The sequence below is a fragment of the Typha latifolia genome, chromosome 10 (genome assembly GCF_019914945.1).
Source record: "Typha latifolia isolate L0001 chromosome 10, TyphaL0001v2, whole genome shotgun sequence".
NCBI lineage: Eukaryota > Viridiplantae > Streptophyta > Magnoliopsida > Poales > Typhaceae > Typha > Typha latifolia.
In genome coordinates, this window is record NC_133095.1 from 19,641 (window position 1) to 41,335 (window position 21,695).

Consider the following 21,695-nt stretch of genomic DNA (forward strand, 5'->3'; position numbering starts at 1 on the left):
ACCTTTCACATGAAGGGGGGAGTGGGGGGGAGATGGGGTTAGGGTACCACGCACTCACCACGCCATTATTAATTTGCTACAGTATATAATAGTTGACAAGGCCGGTTGATTAATTTAGTTAGGAGAACCCATTACCCATGCAGGCATCATCCTCCATTTTAATTCTTAGATTAAGAAGTCATCAAGGCAACGATAAATCTATACTTTAGTTTGACAGGAAATATATATATATATATATAGAGAGAGAGAGAGAGAGAGAGAGATGTATTTAATTAGAAGGTGAAGGCTATAGTGGGCCACCACAAAGGCCCGTGATGGAATCCCCTCCCCGTAAGGAAATCAAGTCAAGAGAGCATCCTTAGAATTCCAAATGGAATATAGACAAAAGAAAGAAAGCTCATCTTATCTCATCTCATCTCATCACATCTCTTGGGGTCGGGGGTGTCAATTTTGAACGAGAATATTCAAGCAAGCTTCTCCTTTTTTTTTTCTTCTTCTCTTCCTTTTCCTCTTTTGAGGGTATATATTTGAAAAGAAATCGTGAGGGACACAAACGTTAATGACCTAGCTAGTAGCATCTCTTATCTCCTCTCTCTCTCCTTGGTATAATATTATTTGTTGTAGGATGCCCATTACTTTTAAAAAGGGGGATTAAGTGGAATGCATCTTTTAACCATTTCCAGCCATACATACATACATACATAATGAGTGTGACAAAGAAGAAGAAGAAGATTTCCTTTGACGCAGCCTCTTGGAGTTGAAGAATTTGATAATGCCGGTTGAAGTCAAGTTAATTATAGCATAAAAATAATCAATCAGTACAACTCTCAAGGTAGGCTAATTAATAAAATATCAAAGGGGAATTGGAGGTCAATGAGATTCTTATTCAAACAAATTGAGACCTCCACTGATGGTTTTAAAAAGGCATATCCATTTGGATCCGGATAAAATGTTAAGTGACACTTGGTAATAATATAATTAAATAAATCTTCTAGGTACAAACAACTTTGCTTTGCTATATAACCGCAAATATAATGTACTTGTTATGTAGTAAGTAAGGTAGACAATTTCAACCTCCAAGGCTGCGAAAAAAGTTGCTCAATCTACTCCTGCCCTATTTCGTAGGTCAATGCTAGCTGTTTACTAAATGACCTTGATCCGAACCCAGCAAGGCATGCATGCCTGCAGTATTAATTGGACCATGGAATTAATTCATTAATATGGTGGACCCTAACAACAAAGGCATAAATTGGATACCAAAAAGTCCAGCTTGCAACTCCATGGTCCGTTCCATGGTGTCAAAATCCAATTTAAGTTGTGTGTGTGTGTGTGTTTTTTTTCTTTCTTCTTCTTGTTCTTTCTTAGTCTAACGTTTTGGGTCCATTCAGACGCTGGCAACTCTCTATCATCCAGCGTATGAGGATCTGAATGAATGAATTTATTAATTAATTATGCAAAACAGAGTAGAGTCCAAAAGTGGGAATTGAACGGAGACGTGACATATACTAGCCCATCGTATGAGGCCAAGTGGAGATATATATATATATATATATATATATATATATATATATATAGGTATCCTAAGTTTGTTGCCTCTGCATATTAATTGTATTATAGAATGTAAACAAATTAAGGCTTGGCTTGGTAAATGGAAAGTTTTAGCCACCCAACACGCACGTACAAAATGGATGGGGAGTAGCTAGCTAGTTAGCTAGTTAGTCTCATTGAGTTGGCAAAGAATAATTCAAAGTCCCAGAATAAGATCTATGAAGAGTAGGGGAGGAGATTAGACTTGGAATCCAATTCTGGTGACCGCCACACATGCAAGTACACGCGATCAGATTAGGGAATCCCAAAAGTTATCATCTAACTATATATATATATATATACTTATATTTATTTATATAGAGCTTTTATTAGGCCACGGAATTAAGCTAGTACCAAACCATTTGCTTGCTCTAAATTAATTAGCATTGTTGCCAGATATGCAAGTTGGCAGTGACCACTGGATTATTATAGTTGTAGAGATATTGAAAGGGGACGGACTCTAGTGTGTGATATAATGCAGATTAGCAGTGGGATTACAAGAATCTTTGCACTTCCGGAGGAGAACAAGGAATGGCATTGCCACTTGGCAGGGCATACAGCAGAGAATTTTTTTTCTTTTTCTTTTATTTTCTTTTTCTCTTTTAAAAAAAAGCAAAGAAAAGGAGGGGGGGGAGAGGAGAGGAGAAGATATAGATAAGGAAAAGGAATGCTACGGCTAAGGGCTAAGGGCTAAGGGGTAAAGGCATAGGCATAGGGTGGGGGTTACGTTGGAGATAGGAGAATCGAGTAGCTCTATACTAGCTAGTGGTGGCTTTCCTCGTTTGACCCAAACGCAGCCAACCAGTAGTAGTAGCTTAAGCCTTAATGAGGAGGGTTTTGGGGTGCACTCTCCAAAAAGCCACTTTTAATTTGGTTCGCAATCACCCTTCTTATTACTCTTCAGTTATTTGTCTGCCATATGTACTACTGCGCTTTCCCTATATCTTTTTCATTTATATATCTAACTATTACTATTTTATTCCTCCAATATGGTACATCATCATCGGCAGCGGAGGGAGAGAAGTACGCAGTGGAGGGAATAATATTTTATGTATAAATAAATAAAGATAAGAGATAAAGGAAATAAAAAGAAGGGAAAGGTAATAGCAGAGGTGAGGACTGTAGAACGTACCCTTCTCCCTGTGAGTTCCTTTCATAAAAGTAGCAGTGAGTGAGGTACGGACATTCGTAAAAGAAGCCACCACAACCATAATAAGGGGATGAGGATGGGCTCCACTTATAATTTTACTTAATTATTTATTTATTAATTAGAGAGAAAAAAGTGAAGAAGAGATTTATTAATTTGTACAAAGCGTTGGAAATTAGAAAAAAAAGAAAGGCAGTAGAGGTAGGAGGACACTGTCGTCAGAAGCCGTTGGCTGTAATTGTTCCGACACCACACCTGTCCCTCCTCTATAGGGCCTATAACCCACCCTTTCCCCCCAGCGTTCATGTGTTTAAAGCTCTCCAACAAACAAACAAACAAACAAACCGTATTTACATATAACACCCTCTTCTTTAACCAATTTATGGGTTCCGAGATTGAAATGGTGTTATATGCAATAACAATAACAATTAGAGAGAGAGAGAGAGAGAGAGAGAGAGAGAGAGAGAGAGAGAGATAAAAAAAAAAAAAAGAGAGATCTTAGTGGTCACAGTTGCCGAGATGCTTGGCAGTATACATGGGACCCAACAAAGGTTGGCCTTCTTCCCCTACCACGTCGTCTATGGCGGGGGCCAGGAACCTACCGTTGTGGAAAATGGAGTGGGGTCCAGAAGACCGTGCCAACTCACTACGGCAAGGAAAGGGGTGTATGCCTGACTGCCCTGTTCCTTGTGCCTTGTGCCTTGTGCCCTGTGCCCTGTGCACTGTGCACCGTGCCCCCCCCTCCTCCCCCATGTACTCCTGTACCTTTGCGGGTTTAGGTTGGGGTTTCCCAATGCGGGGCGGGGCCATCCGATCACACAAATACAACAACCACTTCAATCCCGCCTTCTCCACCGCAACCCACGAATTTTAGCGCATATTGTAATTAATTCATGTATGTCGCATGTAATTACGTCTCCACCGCCTCCCCCTCCTTCATCCTTCCTCCTCCTCCATTTATTTAATTTATTTATACTCTCATCACGTTATTCGCGTTGCATTCAATGCGTCGGATGTGGTCCAACCCGCAATACATACACGAAAATTAGGTTCTCTAAATCAATCAATCAGTCCGAATATAGAGATATTGTATTGTCAACCAAAATCCATGGGAAGAGAATTGGGTTTATTTACTTTCCTTCCCTGCTATCTTCTTATTTGTAAGAAAGATTGTGGTGTGCATATTTAAAACCAACCAAAGAAATCTATCTAACTTCAATTATTGGTGCGCGGTGAGCTGTTGTTGGTTTGACGGTCAGTTGCAAATCTCTAGACTCTCCCATCTACACCATCGCTTCCACCCAGTCTTTCTTACTTAATCCTGGTCGGCCCCGCCATCCCAATCTTTGTACCAACGCAAAGGAAAGTCTCTATGAACGGCAACAAGGCCAAGATACGAAACGGGTCGGTTATTTCTCCGCCAAGATTTCTTTGTTAAGTAATCAAGTCCAAGACCAAGGTGGATAAGTATGAATTAGCGGAACCAAGTTCCCTTCCTTTTCCTAACCTCCTCTCCTTCCCTCCCTCTCTCCCTCGTCATCTATTTTGTTTTCATTTGCAGTGCCCCCCCCACCACCACTTTTTTATTTATTTATTATATATATATATAAGATGGTCTCTCTTGGCGTACGTGTCCACCTCTCTATATAAATACAACCACCCCATCGCTACCATACGCTATTTCGCAATCTCCTCCTCCTCCTCCCCCTTTCCCGCTCTCTAACAAAGTAATAAGTAGTAATCAATGGCCGTGCAAGCCCAGTATCCGGCGAACGCCTTCTCCCCCGACTACCGCACCAGGTAATATCTAATAAGAGATCTCGTATTTTTTCTCTCTCTCTCCTTATGCCAGGAAAGGAATTAACATCTAATAAAATCTCTCGCCGTTCTAAAATGGCAGGGCTCCTCGGAACAATGTGATGGAAGACATCCAGGTGCTACAAGACCGCAATTTCATCAACGCCTACGCCCATCTCGGTTAGTCATCATCGCCTATTTGCTTGCTTGCATAGACATCGTCCGTTTCGCTCATCAACGGTTTCGATTGCTCGATGCAGTCAATAACAACGGCAACGGCAACGGCGGCGGGACGACGGCGTTGAGCAATCCTCAGAGCGAGCTCACCTGCAATGCCACCTCTAGCTCCAGGAAGCGCGCTAGAGAGCAACAAAGCACCATGACTCCTCTCCCGATCCAAATCCCGATCGCTACGGCCGCGGAGGCTGCCGCTTACAAAAACTGCAACCACCAGAGCAGGCTTCTTGCATCCGCCGGTACATCCACCAGCGGAAGGACACCTGTCGCTTCCTCCCTCGCCCAGGGCCTCCTCTCCAATCTCTACCACCAAAACTTCGAGGTCGACGCACTCGTCCGCCTCCAGGTACTTCCAACATTCTAACGATACGATATATTATTCCCTGCTTGCTCCTGAGATTCGGGCTTCTCAACAATGATGTTGTTCGACTCTTGATTACAGAACGAGCGGCTGCGATCGGGACTGGCGGAGGCGAGGAAGCGGCACTGCGAGGCTTTATTGACAGCGGTGGAGCAGGGTACGGTGAAGAGGTTGAGGGAGAAGGAGGCGGAGCTGGAGATCGCCAGGAGGAAAAATATTGAACTGGAGGAGAAAGTGAAGCAGATGACCGCCGAGAATCAGATCTGGTTCAACGTGGCCAAGAACAACGAGGCCATCGCCACCAGTCTCCGCGCCACGCTCGAGCAGCTCCTCCTCCAGAACAACGCGGACTCCGGCGCACGCGCGAATCACCCCGAGGGTTTCGGCGACAGCGATGCCGGCGCCGCCGACGACGCCGAGTCGTGCTGCTTTGAACTGGGATCCAAGGAGGACGATGAAATGAGAAGCCGGAGGGCGTGTAAGGTGTGCCGCCAGAGGGACGTATCCGTTCTGCTGCTCCCCTGCAGGCATCTCTGCCTCTGCAAGGAGTGCGAATCCAAGGTCGACACGTGTCCCGTATGCTGTTCCACGAAGAACGCCTGCCTCCAGATCTTTATGGCTTGAATTTTTTTGTTGCCTGTTTTTCCCGGCGGGCGGGGAGGTCAACCGGTGGCATGGCCGGTAACGTGTTAGCTCTCGTTTTGGCACATATTGATGCTGCTCTATTTGTGGGCTAGTTTTTGTTTTGGGGGGGGTTGATGGATGATCATGGATGGTAGTTAGTTTCACGGGTTGCTGCTACTCCCTGTGGATAGGGTCTTTCTTTTTCTTTTTTTCTTTTTTTTTTTCGCGCGACGATTTGTTTCCACGTTCTTTGATTAATGTATATAGACGTTGTTTAATTCTTATCTTCTTTCTTTGTCAACTACGCTTCAATTGGGTTCTCACATTTTTATTCGGCTATTTCCAAAACATTTCTCTAGGGGGTTCGCGTCGGAGTAGTTTGATGTGTTAATTAATAGTGGCGTGATTCTTTGGCAAGGTTCATGTCAATCGGGCAGTAGTGGTCGATCTCAACCCTCGGAAAGGGGAGTTGCGTACTCATTCGTCTCTTTAATTAAACAGAAGGTTGCCCAGGTTGCTATTAAATATATTTAAGTGTTAATGGATTCGTAGGAAGACGTGGATATTGACCTGTTTACATTGCAATTTTCTTTTTTCTTAAATTGTGTGCCCCTTATCCGTTTGAATCAATCTTGCATTCACATCACATTTGTGATATTATACTTTATTATTATTGTGATATATTATAGGGGGAGATTTATGTACATCCAAAATCTCGTGAGTTCGACCAATTGTTATTTTATTTTTATTATGAACACTATTAAATTTCAACAAGATTTGAACCGAAACGAAAATATTGATACGACCATTCCCACCGCCACCAAAATTGATGGCGTACTTTTCTTTTCATTTGTGATCGTATCTTTGAATTGGGATTTGTCGGAAGGCCGAAGCGAAGAGATATTGGTCAATTGATGACAGAGAGGATTGGGAAGAAATTGAATGGAAGGTAGAGAGGAAGCATGCAGGCACCACCACCGCCACTGGCTTTTTTTAGTTTTTACAATAACTGAGTGGTCACAAAAGAGAACGACTCACGACTCCTTTTATCTTTTTTCTTTTATTAATTATCATTTACACTTCCCATAGCTCAACTCAAGGTAGTAGCTATAATTGCAAACAAAAGGATTCGCCAGAGCTGTCAGTTTAATAGTTATCATCTCTCCAGTTCAACAACAAGACAAAAGGCTGTCTATTGCTTACTGCAGTATCCAGTCCGGCACCGGCATGCCTCATATATCACAATCTCGTTTTGGGACCACCAAATCGGCATAACTTTTATTTTATCTATACCCTTAGGTGGCTAGTTGCCAAGATGGAGAAATGAATCATACCTCCTTTGTGCTTTGCACATTATATATATATATATAATAAAAATGTACATGTTGGTCGCTCTATTGCTTTGTGCTGTTTGCTTTGCATACTTACTGCATGCCTATCATCAACCCTCTCGCCACTATAGTTTTCATGTGACATGACGATGCAACCATATGTTGCACATTATGATACGTACGTACTACTCTGAATTGTTCTTTGCATTATTATAGAGTACTCGTACATTAATTAATTTGTACCACTCGGCAATCAAATCAAAAGGTGTGGATATATATGCATCATCATCATCATCATCATGGATCCATTGAAATAGCCGCTAGCTATTAATATCTTTCCAACTTCACATGGGTGAGCACTAGTAGTAGTAGTAGCAGGAGTAAGAAGCTGCTTTTATCTTTGTCATCCATCTTTTTCTCCAACTCATGACTTTGTCTTTGCAGGAGCAAACTTAAGGAAAATTAATGGCATCAGATGCCCACGTACCTCACTTTTCATCTGCTCGGCATGCCATCGTCCTCATCTGCCTGTCCCTCGCAATTGTGGTCCATGCATGAAAAAACTATATATATATATATATATATATATATAAATATATAACGAGATTTTGTGAGGATGCATGGATATATTGCATGCTTCGGTGCTTCCTCTTTTCATTTTAGATCTCTTGTTGTTTTGTTCAACAAACATTTGATGGACTGGAGAATAGTAAATTAAAGTTAGCTCACAAATGCGATATATATATATATATATATTGCTGTGAGTGGTGGGGAATCAAGGAATTATGGATGGTGGGGTCCATGTTTGGCAGAGGTTAAGTGTTTGAACATGGATATATATATATATATAGATACATATCAGTTGACTTGGCCTAGCTACTTTAAACCTTTTAGTAGCTTTTTCTTAGGTTTAGGTTTCTTTTTCTCGTCACATGAAAGGCAGGCTTGCTTGTTTAGGTCACAGAGTCTGCTTCTTTATTGCCTAGTAGATAGCTGCTCCACACCACCCAGTGGAGTGAATGAAACTGGTTGGTAGTGCCACCAAAAGTTGTCCTCCTAGAATCTCACAACCTTCATGTCTACTACAATAATTAAACAGAGGCAAAATAGTAATAGTTATTAAAAAATATATAGTAAATAGTAATACTTCTTTTATAAAAGGAAACCACCACTTTTCCAGTACTGCTCCCAAAGGCTAAGGCTGTGAGGTTTACTTGTACTGTGATGTGGGATATTGGCCCCCATCCAAACAAATTTGATTGAAAAAGATTTTATAAATTTACTTTTACAGTTACAAAATTTTTTGTGAGAGTTGGAGGCTAAAAACGATAGATGATTAAAAATATATATATATATATATATATATATATATATATATTTTATCTCAAGTATAATTATAATTTTATAATTTTACTTTGATTTGCTAAGCCAATTGGCAACACGTTTAGTTTTTCTAAAAACGTGACAAACTATATGTTTTTAATAATAGCAAGTCAAAATTTTGATATCTTCCGCGATCGTCTCCACATGCCAAGCTAGTTTAGAGGCATTATTAGATAATTGACCAGAGTTAGCTTCATAATGATATTTGATATTTCTTTGTATGTAAGAAACAATAACGCTGTTCTAACTACAATAACTTCCCATTACATTAATCTGTACCATCCATAGCCCGTCTCTGTAAAGATTGGAGCACTATTAGTTTATCAAACAACAAAGCTCGCTCCTTTATTAACCTCATTACTCTTAAAGAAGCCGTCCGCATTCACTTTCCATTAGCACAACAAAACGATATTCTATATATTCATTAGTCATGGGTATTAGGCGTAAGCAAATTTGATCAAGATTTTATGCTCATTACTAAACACCACCCTATTTTTAAACTTACAGATTTGACAGGGAGAGAAATCCAAAAAGCCCTGACTCGAGCCTTTTCTTTAGTTGGTTGGGTTCAAAGTTCAGAGGATACGGCCCTATATATATATATGCAAGGGAAATTGCCCTTCTTTTAAATTTTAATCCCTTCCAAGCTAGGCCATAGATACAGAGGCCTTTTGGCTCTTGCAGAGGAGTAGACGGACCATGGATCTAGCCGTTCATTGGGTACATCTCCTAAAAATATAGTAAATCACATTAAAATCTCCTCATCTGATAAGATAAGATAAGATAGCTAACCCCACCACTTAAAATGATGGATGGAGTTAGATATATAAGCATGACAATGTAGCTAACGTTAAAATTTCTTTCATCAAACTTCTTTTTTCAATATGTATATACCAGATATCTAATCAAAGTCAAGTAAAGATATGCCAAATTAACCCCATGTTCTCGCTTTAAAACAAAAAATCATTTCATTAGTTCATTGGAATCGTGCAACATAAATTACAGTATGAGATTCTTCATACCAAAATTATGTTACAGCAGATAATTAAGATAGATTAGAGAATTTAAGAATAAAGCATCGAGCATTTATCTAAAGTCTCGGTCGCATTCATAGAATAATGCCCTCTGCAATCTTGCTGTTTGCTCACATGGGGTGGCATTTACATGTATAATTTTTTTGCCCCTGTAAACTATATGTTGATCCATTTTAAGATCTGACCCAATCCAGATTCCGAAGAAAAGAATCCACTAGTCTTATTAACTAAAGTAAGGAGGATGTGAAAAGATATATATATATATATATATATATATATATATATATATATATATATATATATATATATATATATAAAGTAAAAGATTTGAGAGAAAGAGGAAAAAAAAAGAAAAGGACACTCAAAGAGGTAGCAAGGTTTCAGCTTTCAAGGTACCCCCACTTTGAGATATCTTGCAGCAATTAAAAGATGCCAGTCACCACCTCCAACAGCTACGTACTTTGGGTTGGTTGGTGGTGTTCCTGAACCCAAGTGGGGTTTTTTAGGGTCAAATAATATATATATATATATATATGAAGGCATATATTAATTACTGAACTGGTGCATTGGAATTTGTAAGATGGTCTCGATCTGCGTTGGAGTCACTACAAGACCCTCAACTCAACTCTTACCCATCTGTCCCAAACATCCAAAACTGTGCACATGTTTTCTTCCTTGAAGCCAATTAATTGCAGCAGCGAATTTACACCCATAAAATTAATAAAAAGTTTCTGCAGAGAGGCAAGTGAAAGCAGTAAATTTTAATGCTATTAATTGTGCTCACATGCTATATGTATATATGTAACTAGTTGCATTATTCGTTGTCCTATTGAGAAAGGAGGGCAGGAGGATGGATGTACACAAATGAACTGTCCTCGTTCCTTCATGATTCATGAACAATCATGCAACCACAAATTAAACACGCGCTGTCTTCAAGCGCCCAGATAGAGCGACCAAAATCTTTAATGGCTACCTAGCTGCTCCATGTCTTCTTTCTTTCTTATCATGACCCCACGTCTCTGGCCCACGATAGGAACTTATAAAATGAAAATTTTACGACCTACAGTAGATGATACTTAATGCTTTACGATCTCATTCATACATGCATGCAAGCCAACAGGAACAGTGTGCAAGTTGTGAGGGGCTTCCTAATTTTACCTGGGCCCCCATTCCCCAAGCCATCGATCGCATGCATGTTATGCTAAGATTAATGGCATGCAATAAATGAGGTGTGTGGGTGACAAAGTGCTATGGCTTCATGTACAGTGATGAGGACCACATACATACAGTCGTACATACATATGCATATATATATATATATATATATATATATATATATATATCGATGATGTGTCATTTAATGGTAAGTCGCTCCAAAATGGTCCATAGATGCATGCAGTACTGCAGCCCAAAATGAGAATGATAGCAGAAAAGTTGGTGGAAGGGCTTTGAATTGATTGAATCCGTCGATTTGAAACAGGACTAGAGGAGAGGAAATGGAGTCGGAGAGCTACCTTACGTAGGGCCTGCCGCCTGCCTGCTCTGCAATCTAAATGATGCTCTTTTTATATCACGATGCATGTCCATTGGCAATTGCGTTCCTCCTGACGTCTGCCTTACGGGCCATGTATTTGGGCCAGATTTCGGCCTGCTTAAAGTTCAGCCCCAAGTTTTGGACCGGAGGAACAAAATCAAAAGAAATTTGTTTTTCGCTCCCTGGAGAATGGCGGGAATTAGGGTTTAGTATTGCTCGATTGGATGTTAGAGATTTGCCTAGCGCCCGCCTTGTTTTTAGATTCACTTTCTTCTTCTTCTTCTTCCATTTGATTTGATTTGATTTGATTTTTTTTTTTTTTTTTAAACGGATGGAACACCACGCAGGCCCTTCTCCTTCCGAGAATCATCCTAGACTTCCAGTCTGTAATAAGAAATTGGGTTTCTTCCACCTCCGGCTCCTCGACGGCGGCACAGATCGATCTCGCAGGATAGTCGTCCTTAGATCGGATCGGCTCTACACCATCGGCCGGAATCGACGACGCTGTGAGATCGTTCTCGGCGGCAGCTGCGTCAGCAGGCGCCACTGCCAGATCTTCCTCGATGGCTCCGATCACAGGCTTAGATTGCTTGATGGCTTCTTTCCTTCTCAAAGTTGTGATACTGAAGATATCAGGCAGCGGTTTCGGTCGGCTGTATGCTTAGGGTCTAGCCCTAGGGTTTCTTTGAATGGAGTCATCGTCAACGGTCGTAGGCTCCGGAGAACCATTGTCGCGGAACTCAAGGTGGGGGACGAGGTATTATTTGGTTGTGGGAATGGATTAGGAATTGGATGCAGAGGAGCGAAGTATGGCTTTACTGTCGAGAGGATTCTTTTGTCAAGTGAATATAGAAGGTTTGATACAGGTGATTTGTTATTTCCAGAGGCCAAGTTAGGGTTCGATGATGTTGTCCCGAGGGCAGAGCTACTTTTGGGACAATTGAGAAACATATTAGGGTGTTCGGATCCAGTTTCCTATTTGAGGAATTCATTCCATTTGGTTAATGGGACCAAATGTGCTAACATTGATGCGAATGCCAAGGAGCATCAGGCCGCAAGTAATGTAGTTTCAGATGCAAAAGAATGCTCCAATTTGGACAACAGCCACACAAATGATGGATGTGAGGAGACCTGTTCGCATGGATGCAAACAAAATCTTGTTGTGAGTAGCGGATATATAAACCCACGTATCCACTCAGCAGTAGGAAGTGAGAAAATTAGTCGCCACACATGTCCCAATGAGGATGCGGCTGTTGATTGTTATTCAGATGGTAAGACATTCTTTCTAAATCGCCTTAAAGGTATTGGCCCTGGCGCAGCAGACCAATGCACAGGAGTTACGTTGCCACAGCTTCTCCATCCTGTAGGAAGTCTTCTGCGGATTTTTATTGCAACATTTACTTGTGATGCTTCATGGTATGTCCACGTCCTCATATCTGATTGTTGACGTTATCACTCACCTCACCATGTAATTGACTCCAAATTGCTCACCATGATTAGATTTTTCGTACTGTCATGTCTTTCAGGTTTCTCTCCTCTTGTAAGATCCCAAACCGTCTGCCAGTGACAATTGCATGTCATAGCAGTGAAAGATGTTGGAGTGCTAACCGTGAAAGCAGAACATTAATACCATATTTAAGTTATCCGAACTTATTGTTGGTGTACGTAGACCTTACTAAGTTTTTTCTTAGACATGCAGAATCTAGAAAATAACAATCGACATCTTTCTACAGCCATAATTTTTGACATATATATGATTTTATTTTGAAGATACCCTCCATTTCCTGACGTAATAGCCTTTGGGAAAGACCGCAACAAGCAAGGTGTTGCTTGCCATCATCCAAAATTTTTTTTCTTGCAAAGGGAGGATAGTGTTCGTGTTGTTATAACTTCTGCCAATCTAGTTCCAAAGCAGGTGACCACTTGATACCATATCATGATTATGTGGACTGACTCGTGTTCTCTTTGTATTTGTAAGATGTTATTACTTTTTTATAATACCATCTGAATCAACTTTCTCTCATTTTGTTTTCGTTGGTAAATATGCATTGACTTCCTTGTTGGTCCTTCTAGTGGGCTTGGAGGAAAGTGCTCTACTATTCTTGTTACTATTTTTGATTTAACTCTGTTGCAGATTAGTGTTTCTTTCTACTATATAATGTGTGACATGTAGGGGTGAAAACGGATCGGATAGTGCTCAACCCATATCCGGATCCATATTTTTAGTCCGGATACGGATATTGGACGGATAGCAAAATTTAAAATCATATCTTAACTAAACGGACACGGATAATTTTCGAATAGAGGATCGGATTTTAAACGGATATTAATTCAATTTAAAATAATTATAGTATTTTATTTAGATATAATTAACACAAAATTATTAATAGTTTTACAACAAATAATTTTTTTGTATGTCAAATTTATAAAATTAGAGAATAATCTCTATATATAATATATAACGTATTATTAGTAACAATATTAATGTTTACTATTTAAATAAGCAAACTAAAAATTGTAAATCATTTAAAAAAATATGCGGGTAAACGGATATCCGATATCCGTGTCCGAATCCGAAAAGTATATCCGACCCGTATCTGAATCCGTATTCGAAATTTTTTCAAAAATTCCATCCGTATCCGAATCGGATAGAAATTTTTTATCCGAATCGGGTCGGATAGCGGGTCGGGTCGGAGTTAATCCGACCTGTTTTCACCCCTAGTGACATGTAAAGGTGAGACATGCTACAAGTCCATTTTGTATCTTTATGTTCAGTCTGTCCATCTCTTGGATCGTTTTCTATTCTCTTAGCAGTGCTCGAGCTTATTACAAAGTAATCCCTTCTTAATGGGCTGGCTTTGCCTAAAGCCCTGCCTTGGTTATGTGAATCATCATTTCTAGCTCTTTTACAGTTGATTATCTTAAGGAGGTTGCATAGTCATGCCAATCAGTGCGGGCGAATAAGTTTGATATATATAAATCACATTTTGCTAGGGCTCAATTAGTTAATCTCATTCTGATACTATCCATCCACATCTCTTTGACTCCATACCTTTAGAGAGTGATGCTATCCATTTAGGTCTAGGCAAGTCAGTATTATTCCAATAGATAATAGGTCCCACCTGCCCATTATGTGATGCGATCCTTCATGTCCCACTTTGTTTTCGTTTTAGAGTCTTGCTTGTCTTATATCAAGTGTATAGTCTTCGGTAGTATTACAAATTTACAATATGAATATACATGTTTTTTTGCTTCAATTTCTCAAGGAGGCTCTCATTCAAGATTGTTATGATGTGAAAATGATATGTTATCATGATAATTGAAAAGTCAAATAAGTGGAAGTTGATGCAGCCATTTCTCTGTCAAAAGTGTTTTTTTTTTCTCTTTTATTTCGCATGTTGCATGGGTGCGGCCGAGCAGGCGGAGTGGGTGTAATTAGTTGCTTAATAATTTTTATTGCAGGGTGCTGCCTAAGTGCCTAACTGTTTTCATTTGGGCTTAGCTTGAATTTTCTATTAAATCTCTTCATAAACTACTTCGATTACTTTATGAAGTTTCCAAATAATATTATATTCAACTTTATCTAAATTACAGCAACTTATTCTGATCTTGAATTTCCTAGTATAATTTTTGTGATTCCATGATTATATCGTGCATCTGTTCACAGTATTTATCCTGCTTTGGAATGTGTCATACTTATCCGTTCTAAAGGTACATGTTTGTTCTACTTTGCATTTCCTACTTACTTTGAAATAAGCTACATTTCGCAGTGGGACCACATAACAAATACAGTTTGGTGGCAAGATTTCCCTTGCAGAACAGCTCCAGATTATTCAGTTCTTTTTGGCTCAATTGAGGACTCAAAATCTGACTTTGCTGCTCAACTAGCTGGGATTATGGCATCTCTTATTACTGATGTACCCAGCCAAGCAGACTGGATTAAAGAGTTGACTAAGTTTGACTTTGCTGGGGCTGCTGGACAACTGGTTGCTTCAGTACCTGGAATTCATGCTAAGAGTCCATCTCCTTTGTGGGCTAATTATGTTCTATCAGTAAGTAGTTCTAGCATATTGAGTAATACACTTGTAATAAAGTGCAATCCCATTGAATGCATGGTATACAATCAGAATTTGTTCTATGTTTAGATTGAGAAAAGACCAAAACACAATGTAGATTAGTTAGAAGTGTATACATAGACAGAGCTATCCAATCTTTATAATCATGCGGAGTTAATGAACACTTGTAGGGCATTCTTTTGTGCTGCAAAAACAAGATAAAACTGTTAAAGAAGTTGTCATCTATTCAGAATACTTAACTCTTATTTTTGTCATTTTGGAATTTAAGATGTCTATTTCATGGCATTCTGAGGTTGGATATTTTTTCAAACTTGCCAAGCACATGGCATGGTTGTATATTGTAACACACTCTACAAGAAAACTATAAGCGATACGCTATGCATTTTGTGCTATATATTTATCTTGATGCTCGTACTTCTAGTGCTCTCTTTCCTTTTCCTTTTTTTGACTGTAATATATCATTTGGAATTTCTTTTGAAAAGTCTTCTATTATGGTATATGCTGCGTCAGCCATATGCTACATTTTTGTGGTTAGTATGCTCTCTTATTAATGGTATAGTCTTAAGAAATTGGAATCCTATTCCATCTGTGTACATTTAGTACAGAACTAAGTGTTGCTGTTATAGGACCAAGTGCTATTTGTAAAATTGTAAGAAATTGTTTTGTAAGGCCTTGTTTGGTTTGAGGTTAAGCTTGAACTTGATTAGTTAGTCTCATTTTTCAGTTTTGATTTTTTTAGAAAGTAAACTTGATTAGATATCTCATTTCTTAGTCTTGATTTTTTCTACAGTAAACTTGATTAGATATGAAAAAGATAAAAAATATTTAGTTACTGAACCAGTTTAGGGATCTCTAAACTAGTTCAGTGGGGGTCCCTAATTCAAAGCAAACAAAGCCTAAGATTCTACAATCTATAATATATGCTGAGCCCATGCTTTGTGAGTATGGGGTGGACTTTTGGGGCAATCAATTGTTTATGGAGATGTGGTTATCATATATTTTTGATTGATAGTAATTGTTATATACAGGTTAAGCAGATTTTGCGTTTGTATTCTGGTTCTGAGAAATTTCTTGGTTCTGTTGAAGCATCAGTAGTAGGTTTAAGCCATCTTTTTCGCATTTCAAGTGACTCAAATGGTGCTCAATTGAAAATGCTGGCTTCACTCCTCGGAACATGCCAAGAGAACGCAAATGGGACAATAGAGGTGCTCTTGAAAAGAAATACAAACATATCTGCAGATGCTAATGCTGTGAGTGTTCTTGTTGCAGATTTAGATGAATTTTCTGCTGGAGGTATGCACACTTTGGAATTTTTTTCTATGTACTCTCTAATTGCTTTGGTGTTTCTTCCTTTTGCTGCATTTTTTACAATGTTTGGATATTAGTGAAAATATGAAGCAATATGATTCCGCATTTATATTAATGATCCAGAAATTTGATCATCATGATATGGCTTAAATCATGCAAAAACTTAATTAGATGGGTCAGTATGCTTCCAAGTTCTAACCGATCTTTTGCAAAACCTTGTATCTTGCCATGTAACATAGATTTTTTATCCACTTGATATTCAAGTGGATACTTCAAAAGCATACATTTTGAGTGTTCTTGTGTCTGATTTAGTGGAATTTTCTCCTGGAGGTATTCAGATTGTTTTATAACCTCTAATTTGTTTTTATATTTTGCCTTTGGTTCATTTTCCTGGAGGTATTCAGATTGTTTTATAACCTCTAATTTGTTTTTATAATGTTAAGATTTTACTGAAAACATGAAATATAGGATTTGCTGTGCATACTAAAAGGCCACCAGTTGGATTATTATTACAATGGGTTTATATGTTTCTAAAGCATTCGTCTTTGGCAAAACCTTGTCTGCTTTTGCAATAGATAGCATCACAGTATTATCCAGTTGAATGTGGGCACCTCAAAAGTGTAATTTTCTTGTTTTCCATTTGGATAAATTTTCAGCAAGGATGGTGTATCGTTTACTTTTTGCTTCTATTGCCTTGAACTTGTAGAGTCAAGCTAGAAAATTATCTTATTATTTCTCTTATTATCAGATATATCTCAATATACTTTGACAATCTGAAATTCGCATGTAACACCTTTTATGTTACACCACTTCCATATTTCCATCTTTCAATGTTTGTAGTTAACTTGTCCATTGACTGATTTTCTCTTCATTAGAAATTATCTATGGCTGCATAGATAAGTTGTAACTTATCCATAGATAGAAGGCGTTCTGTTCTTTTTCACCTCTGGATGACTTTATGGATTGGCAGGTGTACAGAATTGCTGTGAATATGTTAAATACTTAAATCTTGCTCTAAAGATTTAGGGTAAAAGTTTGTACTTTGTAGTCTATTCCTATATATGTTAGAAAACCACTTACAAGCTTATAGATTTAAGGAACACTATTTATCAGGATATCTATTATTTAGGTATTGGGGAATATTCATATATGCTTTGAGTTACCTGTAATGAAAGGCCATTTATCCAATTGTGAGGGATTCTTGAGGTTTACGATATTATTGATAGGTGTAGCAGGGGCATGAATGAGGGAAGAGATCTAGACACTCGAGTCATACAATGCTTGTGCTACTTCCATTTGCTAAAGAGCATATATATATATGTGGTGTTCAAGAAGCTAACTGTCACTACTTTTACAACCTTTATATTCTGAGTATTAATACTATTACTACTTTGAAGCAGATTCTATACAACTAGGTTTCTTGCCTAAAGAGGTCGCAAAGTGGGTATCCCCTCTCAGTGACTTGGGATTGTTCAACTTTTCTGCATTCATTTATCCTAAAGAAGCTCTTGCAGCTGCATTTGGTGGAATCAATACAAAAGTGCAGCTGTTACTTTCTGTGTCTGAGGCATGTAAATATATTCTTGCAAGAAGTCAACTGCCACTCATCCACAAAGATGAAAACATATGCTTACGTATCTGCATATTGTGCAATTCAGGGACCAAAATTTTCTGAAATATCAAGATTGATCCCTGAACATCTTGCTTCTTTATGCTCACTTCTTGCTTCAATTAAGAGGTGCCTTGGTCTTTGGCGCTTACAAGAGGTACTGGTGTTGCCCTTGGCATGTTATGCAAGATTTAGGTCTCTTTATCTACTAGCTCATGGAACACATTTATTAATTACTATTTGATTTCTACATCTTAAATTCTGGAATATGTAAGACATGTGAACAATTCAAAGATGTAAAAATGATGGTGCAATAAAATTTTGTTTGTAACAAGAGGGAATAAGATAAAGAAGTTTGTCAGATTTAGGACAAATTTTTTTGTTTTGCTAACATTATTTGAGATCATTTCTAGAATTCCATCCTTTTGTGTCATACTGACATATGGTTTGCTTGTCTTGATGGTAGAATCAATCAGTCATATTAGTGCTATCACAGCACATGATCGACCAACAAATCCTTTGAGGCTTTGATAATGGTTTTATTTTTCCCTAATCTAGGTGCTGTCTCACTACAGGTGGCCAGAATCATTAGAGACAGATTTTGTATATGGTAAGAGACTAGATTACACAAGGTAGCAAATTTCTTGCTCAATTAAATTTTACTTGTGTGTTGGTTGTCTTAACCCTTTCTCTGATTCTTTCAAAGGTTCTTCCTCAATTGGAACTTCGGTGAATACACAGTTTCTTGCTGCCTTCTCTGCAGCAGCTGGCAAAAGATTATCCCAATACCCTGATTCTGAAGAATCTGATCCGGAGGTAAGTTTTATTAATATATCTCAAGTAGTTTCTTACTTTCTTAAATTGGATATCATCTTATTTGAGAGTTCATTTCTTCTGTTCCTCTTTCAGTGGGGTTGTTGGACAGCTGATCTTGAATCAAGAACTCCATCAATTAGGCTTTTATTCCCAACCATCAAGAGAGTGATAAGTGGAGCTAACGGGATCCAGCTATCAAGGCGTTTGCTTTCCTTCTCAGAGGTAAACTGTTTTAACTTGACGGACGCTAGTTTTTGCAGTCCCATCCTCATGTGAGGGCGTACAAGGGGGCTATATGATCTTTCATTTGACTAGAAAGTTGTCCCTTTTTTCTTGTTCATTAACAGTATCATAGTGTTGGTAATTTTAAGTCTTTTGACAAGCAGACCTGACTTACTCTACTCATCTGTTCCTTTTTACAAGAAAACATGGCAAAGATTGAGAAGGGCAGATATATTTCATGATGCTGTTCCTAATCCATGTGATAGAGTAGGATACCCAATGCATGTCAAGGTACCCATCTTTCTAAGATGATGAATGATCTTTTCATTGGGAGACTCTAATGTTGGTCTGATGTATCTATTCTCCAACAGGTAGGTCAGAGGCGCTTCCAGTCCAAAGTAGGTAGCAAGTCATTTGGTTGGGTATATTGTGGGTCGCACAACTTCAGCCCAGCTGCATGGGGACAAATTGTTTTACCATCGTCTTCATCAAATATGTCTAGAGATGCTGGAAGCCCTGCTTTAGAACCAAGACTTCATATATGCAATTATGAGGTTGGCATTATTATAATTGTTCCCCCATCAGATGTGGCAAAAGAAATTGGTGGAAAGATATTAGATATTGACAGCATCACCCTGCCATTTGTTATGCCTGCACCAAAATACCAACAAAATGATAGGCCAGCGACTGCACAGGCCATGCGGGAGGCCTTGGCTGACATAGCTCTCCCACAAAGGGACTTTTCTTTAGCAGCAGTACCTTTGAAAGAGATGAATAAGGATATACCATATGAAGAGGAAATCTTTGGGACGACTGATTATTTTCCTGAAGTGAACGAAGAGGAGAAAATTTATGCAGAAATGCTCTGGAGCCAGGTTGATTCATCTGAGAATTGATTGTAAGTGCATTCAGGTATTTCGATACACAAAATGGCAACTCTGTAAAGCTTTTGATTGAAAATGAGGCTCTGAGCATTCTCGAAATAATGTGGGGTTTGTGAATCATACGATTCAAGGTTGAGACTGGGCTGTCATAGAATAGACATGACTGTACAACTGGCTGTCTTTTCTACTGTTCAGCTCCGGTTATCTAGTTGGTTATGGGCAGTCAAAAGAATGGACAAGATTTTGCAACTGGTTATCCTAGTCTTCAGGTCATGTTATCCGGTTGGTTACTGGTGATAAACCAGCAGATTGGTAGCCCACTTGATGTCATCCTTTACTTATAAAAGGAAATCTAGGCATCAGAGGTGCCGCTGTGAGATATGTTAGCCAGTAAGTGAATTTAGTTATTTGTTTTACAGGTCATCAAGCTGATGAAACCCTAATAGAGAAACTCAAAAGTTCAGCTTGACATTGAAAGAACCCAAATGCAAGTGAGTAAGTAAGAGCATGATAATTATCAAGCATTATCTTTTGCATCTATGAGTCATGGAGGAGCTAGAGAATCAAATGAAGCACAACTGAGTGGAAGTGAGATGCTGCTTAAGAAGGTTTGTCTTTTTTCTGCTAAAGTTATGCAAATACTCTTGAAGGCAAGAATCTACAGTATACAAGATCAACCCATATTTTTGGAACAATTTGAAGTGAACAGAATTTGATCAATTTCTTGTTTTTGACGATAGCAAATAAGAGATGGCCTTGGCTGTCAATGGTAATCAATAAGCTTAGTATACTATGGTTTTGCTGATTCTATGGGACCATTTCTAGTATTTTATATTGCACTGTAACACTTGTAATCACATTGATATCTGGTTATGTAATTCTGTGGACAGAAATTATCAATTGGGATGTGTTTTACGTTTCCTCTTGTTACTGTGAGGCTATTAAAATCCAGGTTGCATCAAGAATCAGCTCTGCTGCGTACTTTTCCTTTGCCATGCAGTTTCAAATCGCAACTTGATGCTGAATGGTGCACTCTTGTTAGTTGTGGCACTAACGGTAGCTCTGGGACATGGTGGATGTTTAAATGTTACTCGACTATTAAAGAGAGATGTGGCTCTTAAAAACAATTTAAAAAACAGAGAACTTAAATCTGCATATAATGCCTGAAATTTAAGCGAATTTTGCAGTTCAAAACCCAGTATGTTTACACTTCCTTCCAAATCTCACCATTCTAGTTACTGATGATGTTTGATTAAGCTATCTACAATGTTAGAAGTTCTTATTTTTTGAAAGTAACTATACTGTTGAAGCCACCGAGTATTCTTCTTTTATTATGCCATCCAACAAATGTTGTTGAATACAGAGACATATAGTGAACAAATAGCGAATTTAGTTACTTATCTACTAATTATAATTATGAATACAAATCTAATGTCCAACATGTCATATTGGTTCTCTAAATTTACAAAAAGAAATTGTGATTTAATTACTGAAATTTATAGACGATTAGTACATATATATTAAAATTAGATTGGAGATTTAAATATAAAAGTCTTTTATGTCACTATTTTTGTAGTATTTTACACTAGTGATATACCTATATTGACTATGATACTATTATATCGGATATGAATATAAATATTTAAAAACTCAGAATGGAACTGGATCGAGTTGATAACTAAAGATAGACCCGGTTAGGATCTGGATACCGTTTACAAACTACCCGATCCGGTACAACCCTTCCC

At 38.5% G+C, this 21,695-nt stretch overlaps 2 protein-coding genes across 2 annotated transcripts; both read left to right on the forward strand.

Moving 5' to 3' along the window:
• The first annotated feature begins 4,082 nt into the window (after positions 1-4,082).
• Positions 4,083-6,037, forward strand: LOC140796410 (probable BOI-related E3 ubiquitin-protein ligase 2). Its single transcript, XM_073149449.1, has 4 exons — positions 4,083-4,534; positions 4,635-4,711; positions 4,792-5,114; positions 5,211-6,037. The coding sequence occupies exons 1-4, from the start codon at positions 4,479-4,481 to the stop codon at positions 5,751-5,753; spliced, it is 999 nt and encodes a 332-aa protein (XP_073005550.1). The 5' UTR covers positions 4,083-4,478; the 3' UTR covers positions 5,754-6,037.
• Positions 6,038-11,047: 5,010 nt separating this feature from the next.
• Positions 11,048-20,897, forward strand: LOC140796596 (uncharacterized). Its single transcript, XM_073149659.1, has 12 exons — positions 11,048-12,451; positions 12,562-12,696; positions 12,806-12,950; positions 14,806-15,087; positions 16,140-16,404; positions 17,820-17,986; positions 18,078-18,185; positions 18,587-18,638; positions 18,735-18,844; positions 18,938-19,066; positions 19,268-19,357; positions 19,438-20,897. The coding sequence occupies exons 1-12, from the start codon at positions 11,367-11,369 to the stop codon at positions 19,960-19,962; spliced, it is 3,093 nt and encodes a 1,030-aa protein (XP_073005760.1). The 5' UTR covers positions 11,048-11,366; the 3' UTR covers positions 19,963-20,897.
• The last annotated feature ends 798 nt before the right edge of the window (positions 20,898-21,695 follow it).

Coding starts and splice junctions, on each gene's coding strand:
- LOC140796410 (XM_073149449.1), top strand. CDS start 4,479: ATGGCCGTGCAAGCCCAGTATCCGGCGAACGCCTTCTCCCCCGACTAC. Junction 4,535..4,634: donor TCCCCCGACTACCGCACCAG/GTAATATCTAAT, acceptor CTAAAATGGCAG/GGCTCCTCGGAACAATGTGA. Junction 4,712..4,791: donor CAACGCCTACGCCCATCTCG/GTTAGTCATCAT, acceptor TGCTCGATGCAG/TCAATAACAACGGCAACGGC.
- LOC140796596 (XM_073149659.1), top strand. CDS start 11,367: ATGGAACACCACGCAGGCCCTTCTCCTTCCGAGAATCATCCTAGACTT. Junction 17,987..18,077: donor TGTTACTTTCTGTGTCTGAG/GCATGTAAATAT, acceptor TGTGCAATTCAG/GGACCAAAATTTTCTGAAAT. Junction 19,067..19,267: donor GTTTGCTTTCCTTCTCAGAG/GTAAACTGTTTT, acceptor CCTTTTTACAAG/AAAACATGGCAAAGATTGAG.